The sequence below is a fragment of the Typopeltis vanoorti genome, chromosome 1, assembly GCF_054136105.1.
Source record: "Typopeltis vanoorti isolate ZY-2024b chromosome 1, IOZ_Tvanoo_1.0, whole genome shotgun sequence".
NCBI lineage: Eukaryota > Metazoa > Arthropoda > Arachnida > Uropygi > Thelyphonidae > Typopeltis > Typopeltis vanoorti.
Window position 1 is genome coordinate 129,167,819 of NC_143549.1, and position 23,678 is coordinate 129,191,496.

The 23,678-nt window shown below is 35.3% G+C and overlaps 1 protein-coding gene across 4 annotated transcripts in view; it reads left to right on the forward strand.

Moving 5' to 3' along the window:
* Positions 1–23,678, forward strand: part of LOC150110420 (eukaryotic translation initiation factor 4B-like) — a 277,691-nt gene that overhangs the window by 222,199 nt on the left and 31,814 nt on the right. For 3 of the 4 annotated variants that reach the window (XR_016548405.1, XM_090393633.1, XM_090393645.1), the window contains 2 exons: positions 10,962–11,115; positions 11,354–11,486. Coding sequence is in view for 3 of the 4 variants with exons in the window: in XM_090393633.1 (XP_090249759.1) it covers positions 10,962–11,115; positions 11,354–11,486 (287 nt within the window). In the remaining variant the exon portion in view is untranslated. Of the gene's footprint in view, positions 1–10,961; positions 11,116–11,301; positions 11,487–23,678 lie in introns of those variants that run through there. The other variant, XM_090393653.1, reaches the window with a different exon arrangement.

A 23,678-nucleotide genomic window follows, 5' to 3' on the forward strand; every position in this document is an offset into this window, starting at 1 on the left:
AGGCAGTTAAGAAGTGTTTGCATGAAGCAATAGCTGACTGTATACCTAGAGTCCGAATAATAAATCAAGTAGGGGTTAAATGGATGAATAACACCATTAAGCTTGAGCTGCAAAAAAAGAAACAACTATGGAGGGAATTTAACGAGAAAGGTGACCGGCAGGCACCTGAATGGTATAAAGCGCAGGCCAGAAGGGTAACGAGCGTGGTAAGAAAAGCAAAAAAGGATTACGAAAGAACATTGGCCATGCAGGCTAAAGAGAATCCTAAACAGTTTGTTAGATATGTAGCAAGTAAAAGGAAAAATGTACATGGCAGAATGATTTTAAAGAATGCTGATGGTAGGGAGGAAACTGAATCAGTTGATATAGTTGAGTTACTGAGTGAGCACTTTGCAGGTATATATCATCCATTTGGTGACATTGCAGAAACGAAGGTACCAGTAGATTATACGGGAATTGTGGTGAATGAAGTGGAGGTGAGTAGTCTATTGCATAACCTCAATGTCAATACATCCATGGGATTGGATGGTATACCAGCTCGTGTCATACAAGAAGCAGCTAAAGAATTGTCAGTACCCTTGACCATTTTGTTTAATTTGAGTCTCGGGTCTGGGTTAGTCCCGAGGGGGTGGAAAGAGGGGAAAAATAGTTCCACTGCATAAAGGTGGTTCCAAGACTGCTGTTGTAAATTACCGACTGATTAGCATATCAGGAATCATTGTCATGGTCTTAGAGAAATTAGTCAAGAAAAGAATACAGGTTTGCATAGATGAAAATGGGATATTGTATGGGGGACAACGTGGTTTTGTGAAGGGTAGCTCCTGCCTCAGTAACTTGCTCATGTTTTATAACACAGTGATGGCTGAACTGGATAGGGGGTAATGGGTTTACAGTAATACTACTGTACCTTGCCAAAGCCTTTGACAGGATACCACATGGAACCCTAATCAGTAAACTGGAGCAGATGGGGGATAGATATAGGGTTGATGAGATGGATAGGACGGTGGTTGAAGGAGAGATACCAGAGAGTGGTTTATGCAGGAGTGGAGTCTAAAAGATGGCTTGTGACTAGTGGTGTGCCGCAGGGCTCTGTTCTTGGACGACTGCTTTTCAATTTATTCATCAATGATATAGGAAAGGATTTGAGAGGAAGTGTTCACTTGTTTGCTGATGATGCAAAGTTGGGTAGAGCAATTGTCAGTGCACAGGATGTCAAAATGTTACAGGATGATTTGGATAGTTTGGAGGACTGCACTAGGAAAAATGGATGTCAGTTTAATGTGGCAAAGTGTAAGGTTATGCACTTTGGGATGAAAAGAATAGCAGCAGTATAGCGCATTGGTGGAACCGTACTCCAGGAGATTGATGAGGCCAGGGATTTGGGAGTGTTGGTGGATAGGGAGTTGAAGTTCTGGGGGGGGGGGTTACATTGCAAAAGTGACTAAATCAGCTCATCAAATCACTTGGCTTCTGAAAAATACTTTAACATGCAGAGACAAACAAGTTGTTGTTCCTTTGTATCGAGCCTTGATAAGACCCCATCTGGACTACTGTGCCCAGTTATGGGCACCATGGTTTCTTCGTGATGGGGAGGAAGTGGAGAGGATCCAGAGACGAGTGACCGAGATGATAGAAGGTCTGTGGAATGAACCTTATGAGAATAGGTTGAAGATTTGTGGGTTGCAGATATTGCACGATAGGCAAAGGAGGGGTGATATGATTGAGACATTCAAATTACTGAAGGGTTTCTACAAGATAGATTCAGAAGATATTTTTGAAAATACGACTGGTGGTGGAAGGATTAGGGGCCATGCATGGAAGCTGGGCAAGAGCGTGGTTGACAAGGGTGTTAGAGCTAGGTTTTTTACTTGGAGAGTGGTGAATGAGTGGAATAAGCTTCCAGAGTCTGTTGTGGGTGCTACGACCATGAATGAGTTCAAGGCAAGGTATGATAGATACTGTGTCAATGTTGAATAGTTGTTCTTGACATGATGTTAGGGCCTCCCTCAATGAGTCTGTCGACTCCTTGGAGTTGCCTGGAACAAGAATAATAATAATAGTTTTACTGCTGATTATAGCAGATGAATTGCTACCAAATAAAAGTCAGAAGACCAGCATGTGGACAGGCAGTTCATTTGAAGCAAGCTGGTATGAGATAGTGGCCAACAGGACAAAATATATAGTTGGTTACTGCTATAGTCTCTGTGTGTGTGTGGGGCGGGGGGGGTTGATGTGGAAAATTAGCACAAAGAGTGTAGGTTGAGTATTATTATGGAGAACTTCACTTATGGAAACATAGATCGGAAGGAAGAAAGAACAAATGGTGGGAAGAAAATGAAATTTATTCACCTACTAACAGATAATTACTTGAAACAGCAAGTGATGTGACCCATAAACGCGTGGATAAAAAAGAGATCACAATGGAATCAACATGTTAATAGGATGGACCCAAAGAAGAATAGTTAAACTAGCAAAAGACTAGGAACCAAATATGAAAAGACCAGTTGGTAGACCAAAAAAATGTTGTTCTAGATTTTGTCATAATATCAGAAGATATGTCCATAACCACAATAGTCACATTGCCTCCAAATGAGGAGAGTGATTATATGGTCTTGAATTGGGTGGTTGTGAAATGTATAATTTTCAGTTAAGAGGGAGTATATGTGGAACTACAAGGCAGGTGATTATGACAAACTTGAATGGCAGCTTTAAGCAGCACCATAGCATCAGAATCTGTAAGGGAAGGATATTAGTGGTGTATGGGAGATAATTAAGGGGGTCTTTGAAGGAAGCAATATTAGACTGTATAACCAAGGTCAAGAGGATAAATCATTTAGGAGTTAGATGGATGAGTAGTACCATTAAGCAGGAGCAGCAAAAAAAAAAAAATGTTATGGAAGATATATTAGAAAAAATGTTATCAGCTAGCTCACTAGCAGTACATTGTACAAGCAAGTAAGGAAGGCAAGATCAAATTCTGAGAAGAAATTCGCTTATCAGGCCAAAAGAAATACCAAGGAGTTCTTAATGAGCACTGATAGCAGCAGGATGACAGAAGCTGACAAAATAGTTGAGTTACTAATTGTGGAAGTGTTTGTCATCCAAGTGAGGATATTGTTGCAACAGCTGTGACAGGAATTAATGTAAAAATTGAGGTTCATGAATTAGTACTTAGGAAATTGCAGACTCTCATTGTGTGGCCATGGGATATTAACTCTTATATTATGAGAATGTGCAAAGGAATTGACATTGCCTCTGACAAGGCTGTTTAACTTAGTCTTTGTTCTTTTAAAGTTCCAAGGGAGTGGAGAGAGACAAAAATAGTCCCATTGTATAAAGGAGGTTCCAAGATTGCTGTAACAAATTATAGATCAGTCAGTATCTTGGGAGTAGTGGTAAAGATATCAGAAAAGTTGGTCAAAGACGGAATTCAGGAAAGAGTGGATAAAAATATGATACTCTGAGGGGGAGAAGGGGCAGCATGGCTTTGTGAAAGTAGGTTGTGCCTTATTAATTTGATAACTATTTTATAATAGTTAGTTATCAATCGTAGCTGAGTTGGATAAAGAAAATAGCTACATGATGATACAGCTGAATTTTGCAAAGACATTTGACAGAATACCACATGGAACTCTGTTATGCTGACAGCCACAAATGGAGGTGGATTGGTAACTGGTGATATGGATAAAAGGGTGAGTGGTGAACAGGTATCAAAAAGTAGTATATGGAGGAACAAAATTCAGGAGAAGGCAGGTAACTAGTAGTATGCCACAGGGCTCTATGCTTGTATCACTGCTGTTTAATTGGTATATGTGTATAAATGATATAGGAAGTAATCTGAAGGGAAAAATTCAGTTGTTTGCTGATACAAAATTAAATAGAATAATAATTAAATAAGGCAATGTGTTGAATTTGCAGAATGATATAAGTAGGCTGTCAGTATGGGTATGAATGGTTACAGTGGATCTGGTGATGTGGATACAAGTGTAGATGATTGACAAATACCAAAGAGTAGTATATGGAGCAGCAGAATACAGAAAAAAGTAGTGGTGTGCTGCAAGGCCCTGGGCTTTGACCACTGCTGTTTAATTTGCACATAAATGATATAGGTAATGATTTGAAGATAAATATTCAGTTATTTGCTGATGATCAAAAATTGGATAGTGTAATAGTTAAGGCAATGAATAGAGCTTGAAAAATCATTTTAATAAGCTAACAGTATGGGCAAAAGATATGCCAGTGTAATGTGGAAATGTGAAAACTCTGTAGTTACAGTTTTCATTTTGTGCTGAAAAAATTACAAACTTTGTACCACATTGATGGAACTGCACTCCAGGAAATTGATTATTTTATTTATTTATTTATTTTTATTGCAAATGGAATACTAAGCAGCTACCAGTCAATGTCCAGTCCAGAACGCCAATCAAGTGCCTCATCCGTCACCTCGTGGATGTCCTGGAGGCCACCATGAAATTGGCACCTTGAGTAGTCATTCACAATAAGGATGGTCTGACAGTCTCCATTTATGTAGTAGGTAGCCACATCTGCCCTGTTAGTTCTGATCGTGTTGATAGACGACCAAATCTTCCTAGGAAGAGCAAAACCAGACTGTCGAGCACAGGGATCTTCAATCAGCAAGCTATTTGTTGGAAGATTGTTGGACCAGTGTTCTCTTGATGGTAATGCAACTGAAAAGAGTTTGTCCATGGGCCAGAAAGGGTTTCTTGATTTTAGGCAAAGATTAGGTGCATTTATGAGAGTCTGATGCAGGTCAGGAGCAGGTTGCTCATTACTTTATTAAATTGTGTAATCGAGGCTTGTCTTCTCCATATATTTGATGGAGCAATGATAGATAGGATAGGCAGCCAGGGAAGAAGGGTGCTTCGTGTCCCACTAATTGTGCACATGGTAGAATTTAGCTGGGTGTCTATAACAGTAGTGTGCGTACTTCTTTCCCAGACAGGAGCAAAGTATTTTGCTGCAGAGAATGCAAGGACTAGTACAGGTGACCTTAGGACTTATGCACCACAACCCCAGGTTGAAATAACCTGGGGTTGTGGTGCAGACTTGCTGAAACAGCAAGCCTTGAAATGATATTGTTTCTCATTTTAATTTTGTTGGACAGGTTAGTGATGTACCTTTTATAGGTTAGGCTTCTGTCCAGACTCACTCCAGTGTATTTCAGGTGAGGCTTATGTTCTGCCATTTTGCCACGGAAAGAGAGGTTGAGGTGTCGAGTTGCCTCTGCATTGTTCAGGTAGAATGCTGTGGACACTGTTTTTGTTAGATTTCGCTTCAAGTACCACTGTTTGAAGTACTCCTCCAGGATGTTCAGGTCTGTGTTCAAGGGTGTTTCCAGGTTGGCAAAGGAGGTAGATTGGTGTAGGATTGCTAGGTCATTGGCGTACATATATTTACTTGAGCTGGTGTGTGGTAAGTTAGATATGTAGATGTTAAAGAGTAAAGGGGCTAACACAGGGCTCTGTGTTAGCCCCTGTCGGAGACAGTTGTGGAAGAATTTGGGCCTGCCCTTCTTTTCACCAGTATGGACCCAGATCTTTCTGTTAGGGAGAATGGATTCAAAAAGCTGGAAAATTTTTTTTTTTTTTTTTTTTTTTGCACCTTATAATATTGCCTAGTTTTAGAAGAAGGTCCCTGATCCAGGCTGTATCACAAGTTGATGTTAGGTCAATGAAAGTGACTCCAGATTTAAGTTTCTTCTGGAAGCCTGCTTCAATCGGTGTCGTCAGGGCCAGGGCCTGGTCACAGCAACTTGTTTCTGCCTTTGAAGCCAGTTTGTTCCATCAGGAAATTAATGAAAGTAGAGTTTTGGGGAGTGTTAAATGATAGAGAGAGGAAGTTCAGAGGGCATATTGCTAAAGGTGGCCAGAGTAGCTCATAGGATTACTTGGCTATTGATGAACACACTAACAAGCAAAGATAAAGAGAAGTTATTATTCATCTTTATAGGGCTTTGATACAGCCAGATCTGGATTACTGTGCTCATGTCTGGTTCTGGTCACCTGGGTTTCTTGAGGATGAGGAAGTAGTACTGAGGATCCAGAGACAAGTGACCAAGATGGTAGGTGGGCTGGTTTGCTCCCTGTGATGATTGATTGAGAGTTTTGTGAATCGCAAAAGTTAGTTGATAGAAAATAGGAAATATGATAGAAACATTTAGGTTACTAAAAGGATATTATAGGATTGATACAGAAGAAATATTCCAGCACTTGGCCACTGGGAGAAGAACAAGGAGTCCTCCCTGAAAATTGAGTGTTGTAGTATGGTTAGCAATGGTGTGAGGACCAAATTTTTCACTTGGAGAGTAGTGAATGAGTGTAATGGGTTGCCATATTCTGTTGTGAATGCCTTGTCAGGTCAGTCACTGAGTTCATGGAGAGGTGTGATAGGTATTGTGTGTATGCTTTTGAGTCTCCCATGATGAATTTTTGGACTCTATGGAGGTACCTATGCAATGATAATAACATTTTACTTTGCAACCAAACAGAAAAACTTTCAACATCTATCTCTGATACAAGTATTTTAATAATATGGTAAAACATCTTTTTACTGCTGGTATATAGAAAATATTATTACTTCACTATCTTTCTGGATCTAGCTCCCACTGGTAAGACCTCATTAAAGGTCAAACCAGTCAAGGTAGTAATCCTTCCCATAATGTATAGCAATATACACATCTAAAAGGAAGTATGTGTTACATTTATTATACGATACTGAGACGATTGATGTGAAGTCAACAGCTTCTGATACAATCATGAAGATACTTTTTTTTGCTTATGCTTATATAAAGGGTTAAAACAAGAATATAATTTAGTTGGCCAAGAAACTGAAAGAAAGTAATCAGATAATAGAGAGGAGAGGTAGAAATCACTTTAGTGACAAAGGACATGAAGCTGAATTCCTGGTCATTTACATCAAATATTTAAGCATTTCTCTCAGCTCAATCAGTGGAGTTAAAGAATGTAAGCTGGTTTCAGTTTCCAAAGAAGATGACTTCATTGTTCAGTCACTTAACTAGCAGAAAATTCAAGATTTAGATATAAATTTGCCAGTCTGAAAGTGGTTAGCATATTCATTCTCCAACCAACTGACTGCAGGTTTAGATCTCATGTCCATAGATCAATTTCATCACCTAAAGAGAGACCACCTCCTTGCTTATTGGAAGCCTGAAATGGTTTGAAAAAGTTATGGTTTATATTAAACTAAAGTTTTACTCAAACACGGTAGTTGTCTCCATAATTTTCCAAAATGTGTTTGAAAAAGTTCTTTGTTTAGTCTCCAGACCAGAGTTTTTGTATTATGTAAAAATAACAAAAATACATAAAAATTGTAAAATTAATAAAAAAATAGAAGAAAAAAATCCTTAGCCTACCCAGATGATTAATATGCTATATTTACAACCTTTTTGGTTGTAAATATACAACCCAAAAGGTTGTATATTTACATACTAACTAACCTATATTTACAACCTTTTGGGGTTGTAAGTAAATATCACATTAAAAAATATATCATTTATTTCCTGATATGTACTACTTGGTCTCTTTCCTGTCATTTTGGCATCAAACACCTGTTTTGCTAACCTATCCTCGCCCATTCTATACAAGTGGTCATACCACCTTAGATTATAATGGTGTGTATGTACTGAAGAGTCGTGATAATCACCATGAAGGAATTGAGGTAGAACCATGTAACTTACACATTATTCTGCATATTCCCCACAAAGTGTTATACACTTGTTACAATGCTGCTGCATCATTCATTTCTCTGAGAAAAAAAAGTCTTTCCCTTGTTGCACAAACCAGTCCTCAGCTGCAAATATGACTTCATCATCTGTGATAAATTTTTTTCCTTTCAAGTGTTTCTTTAAATTTAGGAACAGGAAATAGTCAGATGAGACTAGGTGTGGCAAATAGGATGGGTGAAGCAGACATTGAAAAATCCAAGTTGTGTGTTATCTGTTGAGTTTCGTGAGTGGGTGTGTTGTCCTGCAAAATAAACATGCCTCTGCTCAGTTTCCCTACAGCATTTTTCCTTCAGTATCCCCTTTGGTTCCTTCAGGGCTGTTGAATAAACTGTTGCTGTAACAGTTTCTTCTTTTTTGAGGTACTTGGTAAGGATTACACCATCCATATCCCAAAAGACAATGGCAATTACCTGCTGACTTTGGAATTGGAACTTCTTTGGCCATGGAAAACCTTTGTGTCTCCCTCCATTTACTACGGTTTGATCTCGGGGTCATGGTGATGAAGCCATGGTTCATCAACAGTGACAACACAAGCCAAAAAATTTGCACCTCATTTCTCAAAATGACCCAAAATCCCTTGAGATGACAGCACACGTTTTCTCTTTTGGTCAGCATTGAAACATTTCAGGACCCACTTTGCTGAGAGCTTCTGCATGTCCAGATATTGGTGGATAATGACCCAAATTCATTCCCTGGATATCCCCCAGAGTCTTTACAATGTTTTTGGCTGGTATTTGTCTATCATCAAGGATCATGGAATGCACTGTGTTGATATTTTCTGGTGTGATCATTGTAGAAGATCTTCCTGACCTGGGAGCATCTGTTGTCTCAGGATGCCTAGTTTTAAACTTGCCCACCCATCTGGCAACAGTTTGATATGCTAGGGCACATTTCCCCTAAAGTCTCACACAAAGCTTGGTGAATCGCAATTGTGGACTGTTCTTGCAGCACGAAATACTTGATGACATCTCCTCTGTGTCTTCTTATATATCCTAAAAGAAAAAGAACAAATTATTACAATTTGATGAAACATGGAGGTTAAAGGGTTTTAAGATATGCTCTTTCTTGTGGTTATATCAGTTGCTTTAATATCATTTTTGTTCTAGGTGTTTATCAGAACTTTTCAGCTCCCATTCGTAGTTCTGCTGATACATTTTTAAATGCTAATAATGTCAAGTTCTTTTCTAATATCTTCATTTTTAATATGATTCTGCCATTGATGCTATCAATTCACTCTACTAATCTTCCTCAGAACCCTGATATCTGTGGTCTCTAGTTTTTTGATCAAGTGCTTTATTTCTAACTCAACTCTCAGATCCATAACTTTAAACTGGTTTGAACACTATCTTATATACTGCTAGTTTGGTGTTTTGGCTAATTTCTCTCTTATTCGATATAAATTTATTCAGCCTAGATGCTCACCATACCAGCTTTGCTTATTCTGTTGTCTATTTCCAGATTTAATCTGCCATCTTCACTAAAAAATGCCTAAATAGCTATAATATTTTATTTGTTCTATAGGATTTCTATTTAAAATGCAGCTGAAGTTTTCTGCATAGTTTTTGGTCTTTTTATTGCTGATTTTCATGCTAAATTTGTTACAGCTATTATTCAATTTAGTTAGAGAATCCTGGAGACTTGCATTGGATGTGTTTAGGACAACATCGTCTGCATAAAGCAAAGAGCTAAATTTGGCATCCTCAATTCTAATATCAGGCCTAACCACTTTCTTTCATAATGTAATCCATATAGATGATGAATAAGAGTGGTGGTAATATGCGTCCTTGTTGTACACCTGATTTCACATTAAACCACCTTCCTGCATTCCTTCAATTCTAACTGCTGACTGACAGCTTCAATATAGACTGTGTAATGCTTTGTATAATGTTCCATACACCCCATGCAATTGAAATGTTTTGAGAAGCTTTTCTCTGGATACCTTGTCGTATGCCTTCTCCAGATCCTTGTCATATTCCCACGATTTCTGAACTATTTGTCTTCAAGTAAAAATCTGATCTTGACAATGATCTTGACAACCTCTATTTGGCCTGAACTAGCTTGTTCTTCTCCAAGTTTCTCTTCCACAATCTTTCTCAGCCTCTTTTCAAGTATGCTTGCATAAATATTACCTAGAACACTTAGTAGAGAAATTCCTGTGTAATTCTCACATTCAGCTTTATTCTCTTTTTTTTATAGATGGGGTTCTCTGAGAGTTCTACTCCAATCATCGAGAATTTGACCCTCTTACCTGGCACTGAATTATGCAGCCACTGCCAAACTTTTATACCTCCATACTTAAGTATTTCTGGTTGAGTATCATCCACTCCAGCTGCCTTTCCACATTTCAAGTTTTTGACAGCTTTTTCTACTTCGAGTATTGATACATATTCCTCTTTGCATTCCTCTTGAAATTTTTCTTGTAGGGTTCTGTCACTGCTTGGTTCAATTAACAGTTTTTCAAAGTAATTATTCCAGACATCTAGGATACCTTATCCTCAGTTTCATGTCACCTTTTTCATCTTTGATTCCTTTCACAATACTCTTTTCTCCATTTCTAAGCTTCTTCAATAACCTCCAGAATGATTTTTTACCTTCCTGACATTTATTTTCCATACTCTTACCAAAGTCTTCCCATGACTTTTTGTTTAGCTACTTTTACACTTAGGGTAGCTCTCTTACATTTTTGTCTGCATTCTTTTAATGCATCTGCTGACCTATTTGCTAGGAACTTTTGGTATGCTTTCTTCTTTTCCAGAACTGCTTCTTTAACTTCTTAACTTCTGGATTAAAATTAAATAAAAAAAAATATGTAGATAGATAATCAAAGATGTCAAAAGTTTTATCAGAATTTGGAAAGTCACAGACAGCAAATGAATGAAACAAAGTATGGCAAAGAAATATCAAGCTGAGCATCTCGAAGAGGATATTCTAGGCTTGTCATTCTTTCATGTTGAATGTGAGATCTTATAAATACACACATATCGTCTAGTAACAGAAATAGCTGTGTATTGTATCAAGAAATAATGCTATTATAGTTACCTACATGGAATTATTTTAATATGTTTGTTGTGTTTTCAGTTTAATATGATAATGTAATGAAGTATTTTAATTATGTTTTAACTGTTTTAATTATTTAAAATGTGATATTCCTATTTAATAATCAGAAACATTTAACTCGTAAAATCTTTTCATTTAGGAGTGAAGAACCTAGATCAAGGAGGTACAGTACAGGTTCTGGGCTTAGTAGTCGGTCTAGAAGATCATCAGAATCTGGTCCTGCTGCATCCTTTAGAGATAGCTTTTCAGAAGATGACTCCCAGCCTTCAGGAAGACCACCAGCACCAAGACAGGTAAGATGTTAACATATAAATTTGGTCTGCACACACAAAGGATTTATCAAATAATCTTTATTTAGGAACAAAGTGTGTATAACATTGTATATCACTTAAAATAGCAGCTACTAGCAATATATGACTGAAACTGGAAATAAGCATTTTCTTCTTGAAGATTTTAAATAATTTTATACTTACTTTCAGTAATGGAGAATACCAATTTCAGTGGTCATTTTCCTCTCTTACTTTCTGGTAGCTGCCCACAGATAGTCAACAGTATAATACTTTACCAAGGATAAGGCAACGTCGAAACAGTGCTAGTAGTACTGGCAGCGATCGAGAGAATTGGAACCCCAGAGAAAATCATCCATCTGGAGGAGAATGGCAAGGTAGTCCTTAAGAAAACTTTCTTTAAGTTATAATTAAGTGAAATATTTGCTAAAAAGCTTGTAATGTAAGTCATAATTATCAAAGTAGATTAAGTTGTTTTTGAAATTTATATAGCTGGAAAAAAGATTAAAAAAAGTTTGCACATTCTCTGATTATCAACTTAATAATAATGATAGAATTAACATCATTATAATGTAGGAAGCCATAATCTTAGTTTTCTTATGAAGTTTTAGTAAACACTGTGAAAGCAGTGGATAGATTAAGAAGTTACATCTTACAAGATTTCGAATTTTTCCTTTCTTCTCAAAAGCATTTGCTTAAATAAATTGTATATTACAAATATTTTTGTAAAGGATACAATGGATAAGTAAATTGTTTGGAATGTATTTATTAAAATTAGCATAACACAGAATATACAGATGTATTATTTCTCAGTATAGTCCTAGTCCACTTGGTTATGAATTTACTTAGTTATACAGTGTTCAAGTGTTTGTATTCATGAAGGAGAGTACCCCCCCCCCTTTGCTGGACAGCAAGTGAATATTTCTAGCTGGTACACTTTATTTACCTTCCCTATAGTGAACCCATAAGGTTCACAGGAAGAAGTTGCTATAGGATAGTTTGCAATGGTGAATTTCCTTCAGAATAATATTGTGCTTATGGAGATTTTGTCAGGACTTTCCACTAGCTTGTTATAGTTGATCATAGATGATTTTTGTCACTCAGTATAAGATCTTTATTCAGTTTATTGGAGGGCCTGAAATGATGATGAAAAGTTCTCTCTTTCATCACTTGTTATTCCCAATTACTACTCTTAGTCCATCCATGGTACTGAAATATTCTGTAGATTTCCAAGTTTCCTGGGTAGAATTAATGTAAAAAAATAATACATTAATGGTGCAGTAGAGTAATATTTGGATTGTATGGAGGATGCTGTAGGACCTAACACTAGTGATGTTTGGAGTAGTTCCACAGTCTAGTAGGCAATAAATGGGTTGGCTGTCGTGTAGGAACCTTTCGATGATAGATGTCCTTCAGTGTTTACTGTAAATTATTGGTTTCAGATTTTCATGGAGCACCTTATTATAACATTCAATATTTATCATTATATCCTTTTCTAGTAATCTTTGAGGATTGGTTCTTGGAAATCCTAAAAGTTTGGAGCATCTCTTTTCCCTCCATTGTAATTTGAATTTATATTTCAATTCTACTCTTTGATTGGAAAGACTTGGCTGCAAATTTCATCTAGGATATGAAGAACCTTCATTAGAGAATTACAATAAAGGTGAATTAGCTGGCCTCATATATAGATAAGAAGTTTTTCATTTTTCGTCCTGAAAAATGCATGCAATTTACAGATATAATGCACTGGTCTCATAGTCCTAGTTGTTTCAGCTGTAATTTTAAACTCACGGCAATATTTGCTCTCCAGCTTGTAGTGGAGAGCAAACATTGTCATCACCAGTGGCTGATCCTCAGGAAAATGTCAGCAAAGGAGTCGTGCTATCCAAATGATTTTTTTCTGGTCATCCATAAGTTTTTAGGAACCCTCTTGCACACACTTCATTGATGACTTCACAGGCAGACCCATTACTGATATACAGCTGTACACATGCTTATTCAATATTATCACCATTCACTTATGTGGATGGGTGCCCTGATCATTTTCATCAGTCACACTTGCTTCAATTTTGAACTTGGAAATCTACTTTTGGTCCACAAAAATGTAAATTAAATATTGCATACATTAAAGATTTCACACTTACAGTTGTATGGTCATTCAACAGTAGAACCAATCATAATTTACACACATGCACACACATAATTCCGAAACACAAGATATGTAGAATAGTAATACACTGTTGCTTTGTGTGTAGGCAGGAATTAAGAGAGAAAAGGCATCTATTGATCATTATTATTATTACTTTATTTTTATTCTTTTAAGGGTTATTAGTTGTAATTATTGGGAAACACGTTGCAAGGATGACCATTGCAGAGAATAGAAGCAGCCAGAATGAAAGAGGAATAGTAGAAGTAGGTCTGGTTCTATAAATAAAACATTATGGATACTGTGACTGTCATGTTTGCATTCTATTGCATTAGATGTTTATTTTTATAGAGACAAACAGAAATTTTTATTTAAAAAAGAAAGAAAGAAAAATAAAAAAATAGGTTGCAAATAGCTAGGTTGTAAAAAATATCAATACTATTATGTGTGGAAGGAAAGTTCAAAGAGAATTATTTTCATTCTAAAAATGCCATTTGAGAAAAATTTAAACATCCTGATTCGGTGAAAGTGAAATGTATGTGAAAACTTTGTAGATCAGTTAGCTGAAATATAAATTTAAATTTCTCCTACAAAATTTAAATAAATGAGTAGTTATAAAGCCAAGGGACAGTGAGTAAGACAATTATGAAAATGAAATTATAAGAACAGAAAAAAACTTGCGAAATCCTTGTATAACTAAGTAATATGTGGTGATCACTCATTTGATGAGTATTAAGAAAAGGAAAGATTCCACTTAACATGAAAATAAACTTCTTCAGTGAGAAGCCTGTTTCTAACAACGTGATTCATACAAATTTGATTTGAGAAATTCAAACAATCTAAATCCTTGTGAAGGTGCCAATAACAAAACAGAAATCTTTGAATCATTGGACAGTGTATCAGAAAATTAGTGGGAGAAAAAGGTCAGTCGCACTAATAATAGTGGTAAATACCTCTTTTTTTTATATATATGCATGCAATTCTCCATTTACATGGTAGATTGGTTCCAGAAAAATCCATGTAAAAAAGAATACAGTGCATATGAAAAAATAGAAGAATGGTTCCAGATGTGAAAACCCGATACAAACAGTAAGTTAGTTTCAAAAAAAACATGAAAATCATTCAATAAAATACTATTTAATTTTAATGGAATGCACTGCATAGTTCAGAAAGCCTGGACAGAGGGACGAATTCCTGATGATTGGAGTAGAGCTCTCATAGTACCCATATATAAAAAGGGAAATAAAACTGCATGTGAGAATTACAGAGGTATTTCCCTACTGAGTATTCCTGGCAAGATCTATGCAAGTATACTTGAGAAACGGTTGAGAAGAATTGTGGAAGAAAAGCTTGGTGAAGAACAAGCTGGATTCAGGCCAAATAGAGGCTGTCAGGATCAGATCTTCACTTTACGACAAATAGTCGAGAAAGCATGGGAATATAACAAAGATCTGTATTTAAGTTTTGTCGATCTGGAAAAGGCATATGACAAGGTGCCAAGAGAGAAGCTATTCAATATGCAGTTATATGGTGTCAATGGGGCATTATATCAAGCAGTACTTAGTCTTTATTTGAGTTGTAAGTCAGCAGTTAGAATTGAAGGAAGTACTGGAAGATGGTTTAATGTTAAATCTGGTGTGAGACAAGGATGTACATTATCCCCTCTGTTATTCATTATCTATATGGATCACATTATGAAGGAAAGTGATATTAAACATGATATCAAAATTGGAGATGTTAATGTCAGCTCTTTGCTTTATGCGGATGATGTTATACTTCTAAATAAATCCGCTACAAGTCTGCAAGATTCTCTGACTAAATTGAATAGCTGTTGTAATAGATATGGTATGAAGGTCAGCAATAAAAAGACAAAGACAATGAAAATAGGGAGAATCATTGAAAATGTCAACTGTGTTGTGAATGGAGAACCTGTGGAACAAGTAAAACATTTCAGCTATTTAGGCACGATTTTTACTGAAGATGGTAAATTAAATATAGAAATAGACAACAGAATCAGCAAAGCTGGTATGGTGGGAAGTCAATTGAATAAATTCATATGGAATAAGAGAGAAATTAGTCAGAACACTAAATTAGCTGTATACAAGACAGTGTTCAAACTAGTTTTAACTTATGTCTGAGAGCTGGGTCAGAAGTAAAACACTTGACCAAAGACTAGAGACCACGGATATGAGAGTCCTGAGAAAGATTATAGGCATGAACAGATGGCATCAATGGCAGTGTCATATTAAAAACGAGGATATTATGAAAGAACTTGATATTGTCAGCATCCAGGAATGCGTTAGCAGAGCTAATCTCAGGTGGTATGGTCACTTAAACAGGATGGGAGAGGAAAGATTAGCAAAACAAGTGTTCTCTGCCAGGTTGGCAGCAAAACGACCCAGAGGAAGACCAAGATATAGGTGGATTGATACGGTACAAAGTGCTTTAGACGATAGAAATATAAGATCTGATAATGTTGGAGTCTTGACAAGTAACAGACTGATTTGGAGGAAAATTGTAGATAGGAAATTAATAATGATGTAATTTTTTTCATGTAGTACTATCATATCCTGTACACCCCTTGAGGGTACATGGCAGGAATTTGATGATGATGATGATGATATTTTTTATTTTAAATACTTATTTAATGTATATACATATCTATCTTTCTTAAAGAAAACAGCATGTTACTAATAAAACAGAAATTTGAAAAGGTCCAAATCCCATGCATATGATAGATTTAGTTTAATCCTTTATCCCAGTGAGAGCAAACAAAGTTTGCACCTGAAAATATCTTCAGGACTAAATATAGTGTTGTACTATCTTATCCAGTAAGTAGTGCAACACCAAGGCAACTCGTGGCAAAGGTGGAGCAAGCTACCAGGCACTTCTAACCCAGTATCTCCCATAATGCAAAACACATTTCCTATGTGGATATGTATACTGTTATGCATTAAAGGGATTGGCCATCTACCCAGACTAGTTTCGACCTTTATTGAGGTCTCTTCAGTGGGAGCCAGGCCCAGAGCTGGAGATACCAGGCAGAAGCAGTAGCAAGTCATCTGTGCCTATGGGAGTTGCCAAAAGGTTTATCACCTTTTTAAAAATTACTCTGGATTTAGAGAAAGATGTTGAAAATTTATTTATCACTAGGTTAGACTATAATAGATTTAGTTTAATCCTTTATCCCAGTGAGAGCAAACAAAGTTTGCGCCTGAAAATATCTTCAGGACTAAATATAGTGTTGTACTATCTTATCCAGTAAGTAGTGCAACACCAAGGCAACTCGTGGCAAAGGTGGAGCAAATTGCTCTCACTGGGATAAAGGATTAAACTAAATCTATTATAGTCTAACCTAGTGATAAATAAATTTTCAACATCTTTCTCTAAATCCAGAGTAATTTTTAAAAAAGGTGATAAACCTTTTGGCAACTCCCATAGGCACAGATGACTTGCTACTGCTTCTGCCTGGTATCTCCAGCTCTGGGCCTGGCTCCCACTGAAGAGACCTCAATAAAGGTCGAAACTAGTCTGGGTAGATGGCCAATCCCTTTAATGCATAACAGTATACATATCCACATAGGAAATGTGTTTTGCATTATGGGAGATACTGGGTTAGAAGTGCCTGGTAGCTTGCTCCACCTTTGCCACGAGTTGCCTTGGTGTTGCACTACTTACTGGATAAGATAGTACAACACTATATTTAGTCCTGAAGATATTTTCAGGCGCAAACTTTGTTTGCTCTCACTGGGATAAAGGATTAAACTAAATCTATTATAGTCTAACCTAGTGATAAATAAATTTTCCCATGCATATGGTTATTAGTTATTAAATTTTATTTGCCATCACTTTCTGATAGTAGCTGCATTCTTTTGTGTGAGACTGGAATTAAATCACTCCCATCACTTGAAACACGTTGGCCATCCTGTTCATACTGCAATGGCAAAACATTTTCTTCAATAAAAGGAATTAAATTAGTACTAATTATCAATAATTCTGAAGGTTGATTTTTTTTTTTACCACAAACTCTGTAATTTATCCTTGATATCCTGTTTTGACTAGATCTTTGTATAATTCTTCATATCGTACCATACATGACTTCAGTTCACATTTAAACCGTTCATCTTGTTCAGTATTTAGATCATGTGTATGAAAAACGGCTTTGCAATTTACTAGACATGTGAAGACTTTCCTTAATTAATCCTGCAGTGAGTGGAATCTCTTCATCATCATCACTTTTTTCTTTTTCATTGAGATTCTCAAGGACAGCTTCTATTATTTCATCATCACTAACAGCTTTTTCAATCATCAGTTCTTCAATATCTGCAGATGAAAAATCCTTCTCTGCCAACTGCATGTGCTAATTTGATTATATTGGGATATTCAGTTGTATGCAAAGGTACAGAGTTTTTCTTTTTCACACATTCTGGCCAAGTAGCTTTCCAGCATTGTTTCAATTCTGATAATGCCAACTTAGCAAGTTTGATGCAATCCAAAATAGAAAATTTCTTCCACACATCAATAACTATCAGTAGATTATCCTTATCTAGTTTATCCAAAATGTATTGGAATGTTCTTCTTATTTAGTAAGTTTTTGAAGGTAGCGATCATGCCCATCAAATAGCGTTTAACTTCGGGAATAAAACATTGATGGAACCATTCATTAAAAATTTCTTTTGTAACCCAACCTTTTTTTGTTTGCCTTCCAGTGCACTGGAAGGCAAACAAAATTCAGACCTTTCATTGCCTTGCCTGTGGTCTTAGACAAGAATTCTATTGCACGAACAAAACTTTCATGAACAAAACACAAGACGAATACCGTTTCGAATTGTAAACAAGAAATGATTGTTTAGCAACCAGCTTAACTCCTTCCAAGCAGCTTTATTTAGGCAGGCCTCCCGTAACACATGTAGGCACACACATACAAAAAAAAAAAAAAAAAAAAAAAAAAAAAAACATTTTTCAAACCAGACAAAAAAAATATCAAGAGTTTATGTGAAATAGGAGGGGATTGCCAGCTGGGCTAGAAAACTGAAAAATGTTTTAAAAACAAACCAACTTATCTTCAAGGAATCAGCCATAGCACCCTTCTGCTTCTAGGAACCAATGGCAAGTGAATATAATGCATTGGCTTAACTTTGGGGAATTGTAACTAGAAAATTTGATTTTTTTTTTTGGTGCCACAATTGTCTACATTCTGTAGCTTAATAATACATTCTGTAGTAATCCCTGATATTTAAAACATCAAGGGAGTTCCCCAGAATTCAAGTTTAAGTACATATGTGCCATTCTAGGAAATGATAAATATAATGGAAATACACTAATTAACAGAACTGAATTCAAATAGAAATTTTAAAAATAAGCACCATTTGAACTGTGTTAAATCAAAATATGCCATGTAAAAATAGAATTGCTTTTGTTTTTGACATTGTGTAAAAAAAAAAGTCATGTAAAAAGAGAATTAGCTGTATCTAAGAAGTTACTGACGTATAATGTCTAGTATAAACTGATATTGAAAGAGCACACACATACAAAAAAAAAAATTCTTGTTGTTGGTATTGATATTTTCAAACTGGACAAAAAAAAAATATCAACAGTTTATGTGAAATAGGATTGTTAGCTGGGCTAGAAAACTGAAAAATGTTTTAAAAACAATAAAAATTAACAAGTTTAAGATAAATGTAAATTCAAATATACAGATTCATTCTTCTATAAAAATCTTTATCCAGTCTTATATATAACAGCAATTATTATTATGAATTGAGTTCAGTTCTCATCGTGATGAGACAGATCTTTATATTAGCTTTTTCAATTTAAGGTGAGTTAGCCGATCTCATATGGAGACAGCAGAGTTTATCATCGCACATACAGGTAAATTGGCCAAGAGTACACATGCAATTTACAGATAAAAAATACTATTGGTGGTGGGTGGCTGATTATGTGTTGATCGTGGTAGTGTCGTGAGTAATTAATAATAAGTAGAGTGTCTCCCCACAATGTCCCCAAAGTGTTACTTAATTGTTATTATTAAGTAATAGTTAGCACATGTTACAAATGTGCTGACTACTATATATTTCTTCCTTGTAACAAGGAAGAAATATATAGCAGTTAATAAATCTATAATTTTTTTTACATGTGCTAACCAGTATTGAATTCATAGTCCTGTTTACTACACATGTTCCCTTAAAACATCTAGTTACAAACAGCAGTTAAGTTCTTATAAAATAATATGTAATATAGATGCATCTTCTTCTGTAAAGCATTATAGATGCTTTGCAGAAGAAGAAGAAGAAAGATCATTGTAGGTTCAATTATAATCATAATGGGAACATGTTTCTATGCCATTTATCAGCCACTTTTAGTGTTAGTTGATATTTGGTACTGTTAAGTATGTTGTTTTTTCTCCCAGAAGAAACTCAGGTTTTTAATCTTGAACAGAAAAATTTACCATAAAACAAACACACACCAAAGTATATAGAAACATGTACTGGTTAGGATTAAAAACAGTGGTTTATTACTTTTATCTAGCATTTAATTGGGAATATACTTAAGTTTGACAATAATGAGAAGTGGAAGCTAGCTGTCTGCTCTCTTCAGGCAATGAAATCTTTGAAGAGTACTAGAGGATTTAATTATTTATTCATATATTGGAAAAATTAGATTTATGTTCTAAGCTGTATAAAGTTATGCATTAAATTAAATGTTTATTTTTTTATATTAGAAACTGCAAGTTGTAATTTTCTTGGGTGCCAAGTTCAAATACACAACCAAATTCAACATGAACAATAATTGAATACCAGTACACTCAGAAACAGTCTGAAGTATCTCCATTGGAAAGTTAAGAGCAACAGTATTAAAAATACAATCATTAATTCAGTTTAATCCTTTATCCAAGTGTAGGCAAACAAAGTTTGTGCCTGAAGTATCTTCAGGACTGAGGCAACTCGTGGTAAACAAGGAGTGATGAGAGCTTGGTTTACCTTTACCACGAGTTGCCTCGGTTCTGAAGATACTTCAGGTGCAAACTTTGTTTGCTTACACTTGGATAAAGGATTAAAATAAATTTACTATAGTCTAACCAAGTGAGGGAAAAAAAAAAAAAAAAAACCTTCCAACATCTTTCTCTAAATCCAGAGTAATTTAATAATAAGGTGGTACACCTTTTGGCAACTCGTATAAGTAAATATGACTTCTCCATTGCTTCTGCCTTAGTATCACCACTTATGGGTCTGGCTCCCACTGACGAGACCTCAATAAAGGTCGAAACCAGTCTGGGTAGTAGCTCTTTCCTTAATGCATAAGGAAAGAGCTACTACCGAGTAGCTCTTTATTACCTACTAAATTTACTATAGTCTAACCAAGTGAGTGAAAAAAAAAAGAAAAAAAAAAAAACTTCCAACATCTTTCTCTAAATCCAGAGTAATTTAATAATAAGGTGGTACACCTTTTGGCAACTCGTATAAGTAAATATGACTTCATTGCTTCTGCCTTAGTATCACCACTTATGGGTCTGGCTCCCACTGACGAGACCTCAATAAAGGTCGAAACCAGTCTGGGTAGTGGCCCAATGCATAGCATTATACATGTCCGCAAGGAGATGTGTTTTGCATTATGGGAGATACTGAGACAAGGAGTGATGAGAGCTTGGTCCACCTTCACCACGAGTTGCCTCAGTCCTGAAGATACTTCAGGTGCAAACTTTGTTTGCTTACACTTGGATAAAGGATTAAACTAAATTTATTATAGTCTAACCAAGTGAAAAAACTTCCAACAGTATTAAAAATACATTCTAATGAAGACAAACAAGATTATCAAAGTTTGAAACAATTTTTTTCACAACTCTTCACCTATTATTATATTTCATTTGTAGAACCTAGAAACCTCACCCACCTCTAGTGATGAAAATGGGAGAAATGACAATGCAAGTGCATGTTGAATTGTATTTTTTCGCATGCAGTCGTAAGAATGCCAAGTAAATATTATACTATTAGGATCCAATGTAGGGTGCATGTGCTGCTTGACAAAATTAATAGAATAGTTTTTAATAAATTTTTTATGAGAAGTTTATTATGAATATTTTATTTTTAATAGTTCTTTGATATATATTTGATATAATAGGCATTCTGGCATGTCAATTCTGAGTGTCCAATAGAAATTTATCTACCGCTCAACTGGTTCTGTACATGATGTGAATCACTCATGCCTCTATGAACACGAGTGGCAACCACATCACTCCATTCCTATTTTTGACTTGCTCACTGGGTTAGCCACATCTTCAGGATGGCAAGTTATCATTTATTGACTATTTAGACGTATGTGCTGGTTTGAACTTATTATAAGGTTTAGTGGAATAAATACTGCACATATAAATAATTAAATAACACATTTAATTTAATTCATCTCAGTCACTTAGACATCATCAGGGAAACAATTTTAATATTTTTAATTATAATCGTTGATATATAATTTATACAATATATAATTATATATTATTATATAATGATTTTAATATATTATCATATATTACCATGTATATTAATTTTATTTATAATTTTGATATCGTTTCCTTGACAGTGTTTCAGTGACTGAGACAAAATATAGGATTGATTAAATGTGTTGTTTAATTATTTACATGAGCTATGTTTATTCCATTAAACCTTATAATGTGTCGTCATTAAACTATTCTTTGAAGTGCTGGGCCATTATGAAGCCAGGCAGTCATAAAGCATCACCTCGGCACTGTAGATGTAGTTTTAGAAGATAGGAACCATTACAAGAAGAGCTGGCCAAGGTTGTCCCAAACTACATCAACTAGAACAGACTGCTGGCTGCCTCTACCAACAAGATGGCACTCTACAATGTCCTCTCACAAAGTGTCTCTTGAGGTTGCTGTGGCCACAGGTGAAACATTTTCAGCTGGACTGTCTTAAGAAGGCTCAGTTTCAAATGGACTCTATGCAAGTAAGTTAGTGGTTTATATCCCATTAATCACAAACTACCACAGAGCTTGTCAAACTGGTACCATGAACAAGTGAATTAGAGCCCTGGCAAATGGGGTACAGTTCTTTTCTCTAAGTGCCATTTTAGCTTACAGATAGATTCTAGATATTTACATAGGTTCTCATCCTATATTAATATCAGAAATGATTTATTATATATTTGATATGATCCTTCTGGAATGTAGCACTTGCTGTTATTCGTCTATTCCTTCTCCTCATTTGATGCTTTTTTTTTTTTTGACTATAATTTATTATAGAAAAATAAATATTGATGAATCATTATAGATTAAGCTCTCCTTGTGCTTTTATTGTCATTGTAGCATATGCCTTTTTTGAAAATGGTCATAAAATATGACTGAAAACTTCTGTATTTATTTTAAAAAAATTTCTTTAAGTGTTTTTCTGTTGTTATTACTTATAACCAGTTGTTACATTTTCCTATTTTATCTCTTTGAATTACTTGTTCGTTCCACACTGATTGTGTTTGGTTATTAGTTTTGGTACAAAATATGTCTGCTAATTTGTGTCTAATGTGTTTTCTCTCTCAATTTCCATGTCACAGGGTCCAATGAAATTAAGACCATTAAGAATTGTGTCACTCTTTCTTAAACAAGAATCTCCTGCATATGTTATGTATTTCTGTACATATGCTATGAGAAATATTAGAAATACTCATGATGACATTCGCACTGCATTTGATTGAATCTACCATACATCCTGTTATCTTTCTTCCATTCTTGGTAACTGCATGACCAATTTCTTTTCTGGATTTCCTTCTCACTGTATGGTGGAAGTTTTCTTTTTACAGACATACTTAATAATACAAGCATATGCTGGGACTATTCTTTCACTTCCTCATTCTTCTTTTATATCATTGATGGCTCACTTACCTGAAATTCTGTTCATAGTTTTGCTGATGACAGCATTCTATTCCTTCTCTTCATTTGATGCTTATTTTATATTTTTATTATTTTTTTACTATAATTTATTATAGAAAAAAAATATTGATGAACCATTATAGATTAAGCTCTCCTTGTGCTTTTATTGTCATTGTAGCATATGCCTTTTTTGAAAATGGTCATAAAACATGACTGAAAATTTCTGTATTTATTTTTTTTAAATTTCTTTAAGTGTTTTTCTGTTATTGCTTATTAGCATAAAGAAATTTAGCACTAAGCACTTATATCCATCAAAGATGTGCCTGATCATTGTACATCTTTGATAGCATATGTTAGTATTTCTGAACAGAAGGGAAGTTAGGCAGTGTGTCAAAATTATTTAAAACTTGACAATAGCTTTCTTTTTTTCTGTTTCATATAACTAAGTTAACAGAGTGAATATTTTCCAGGACATGATGAATTAGATTGACTCTTGGATTGTTCAAATTTATATATCTTATATGTTCTTATATGATGAAAAAGATT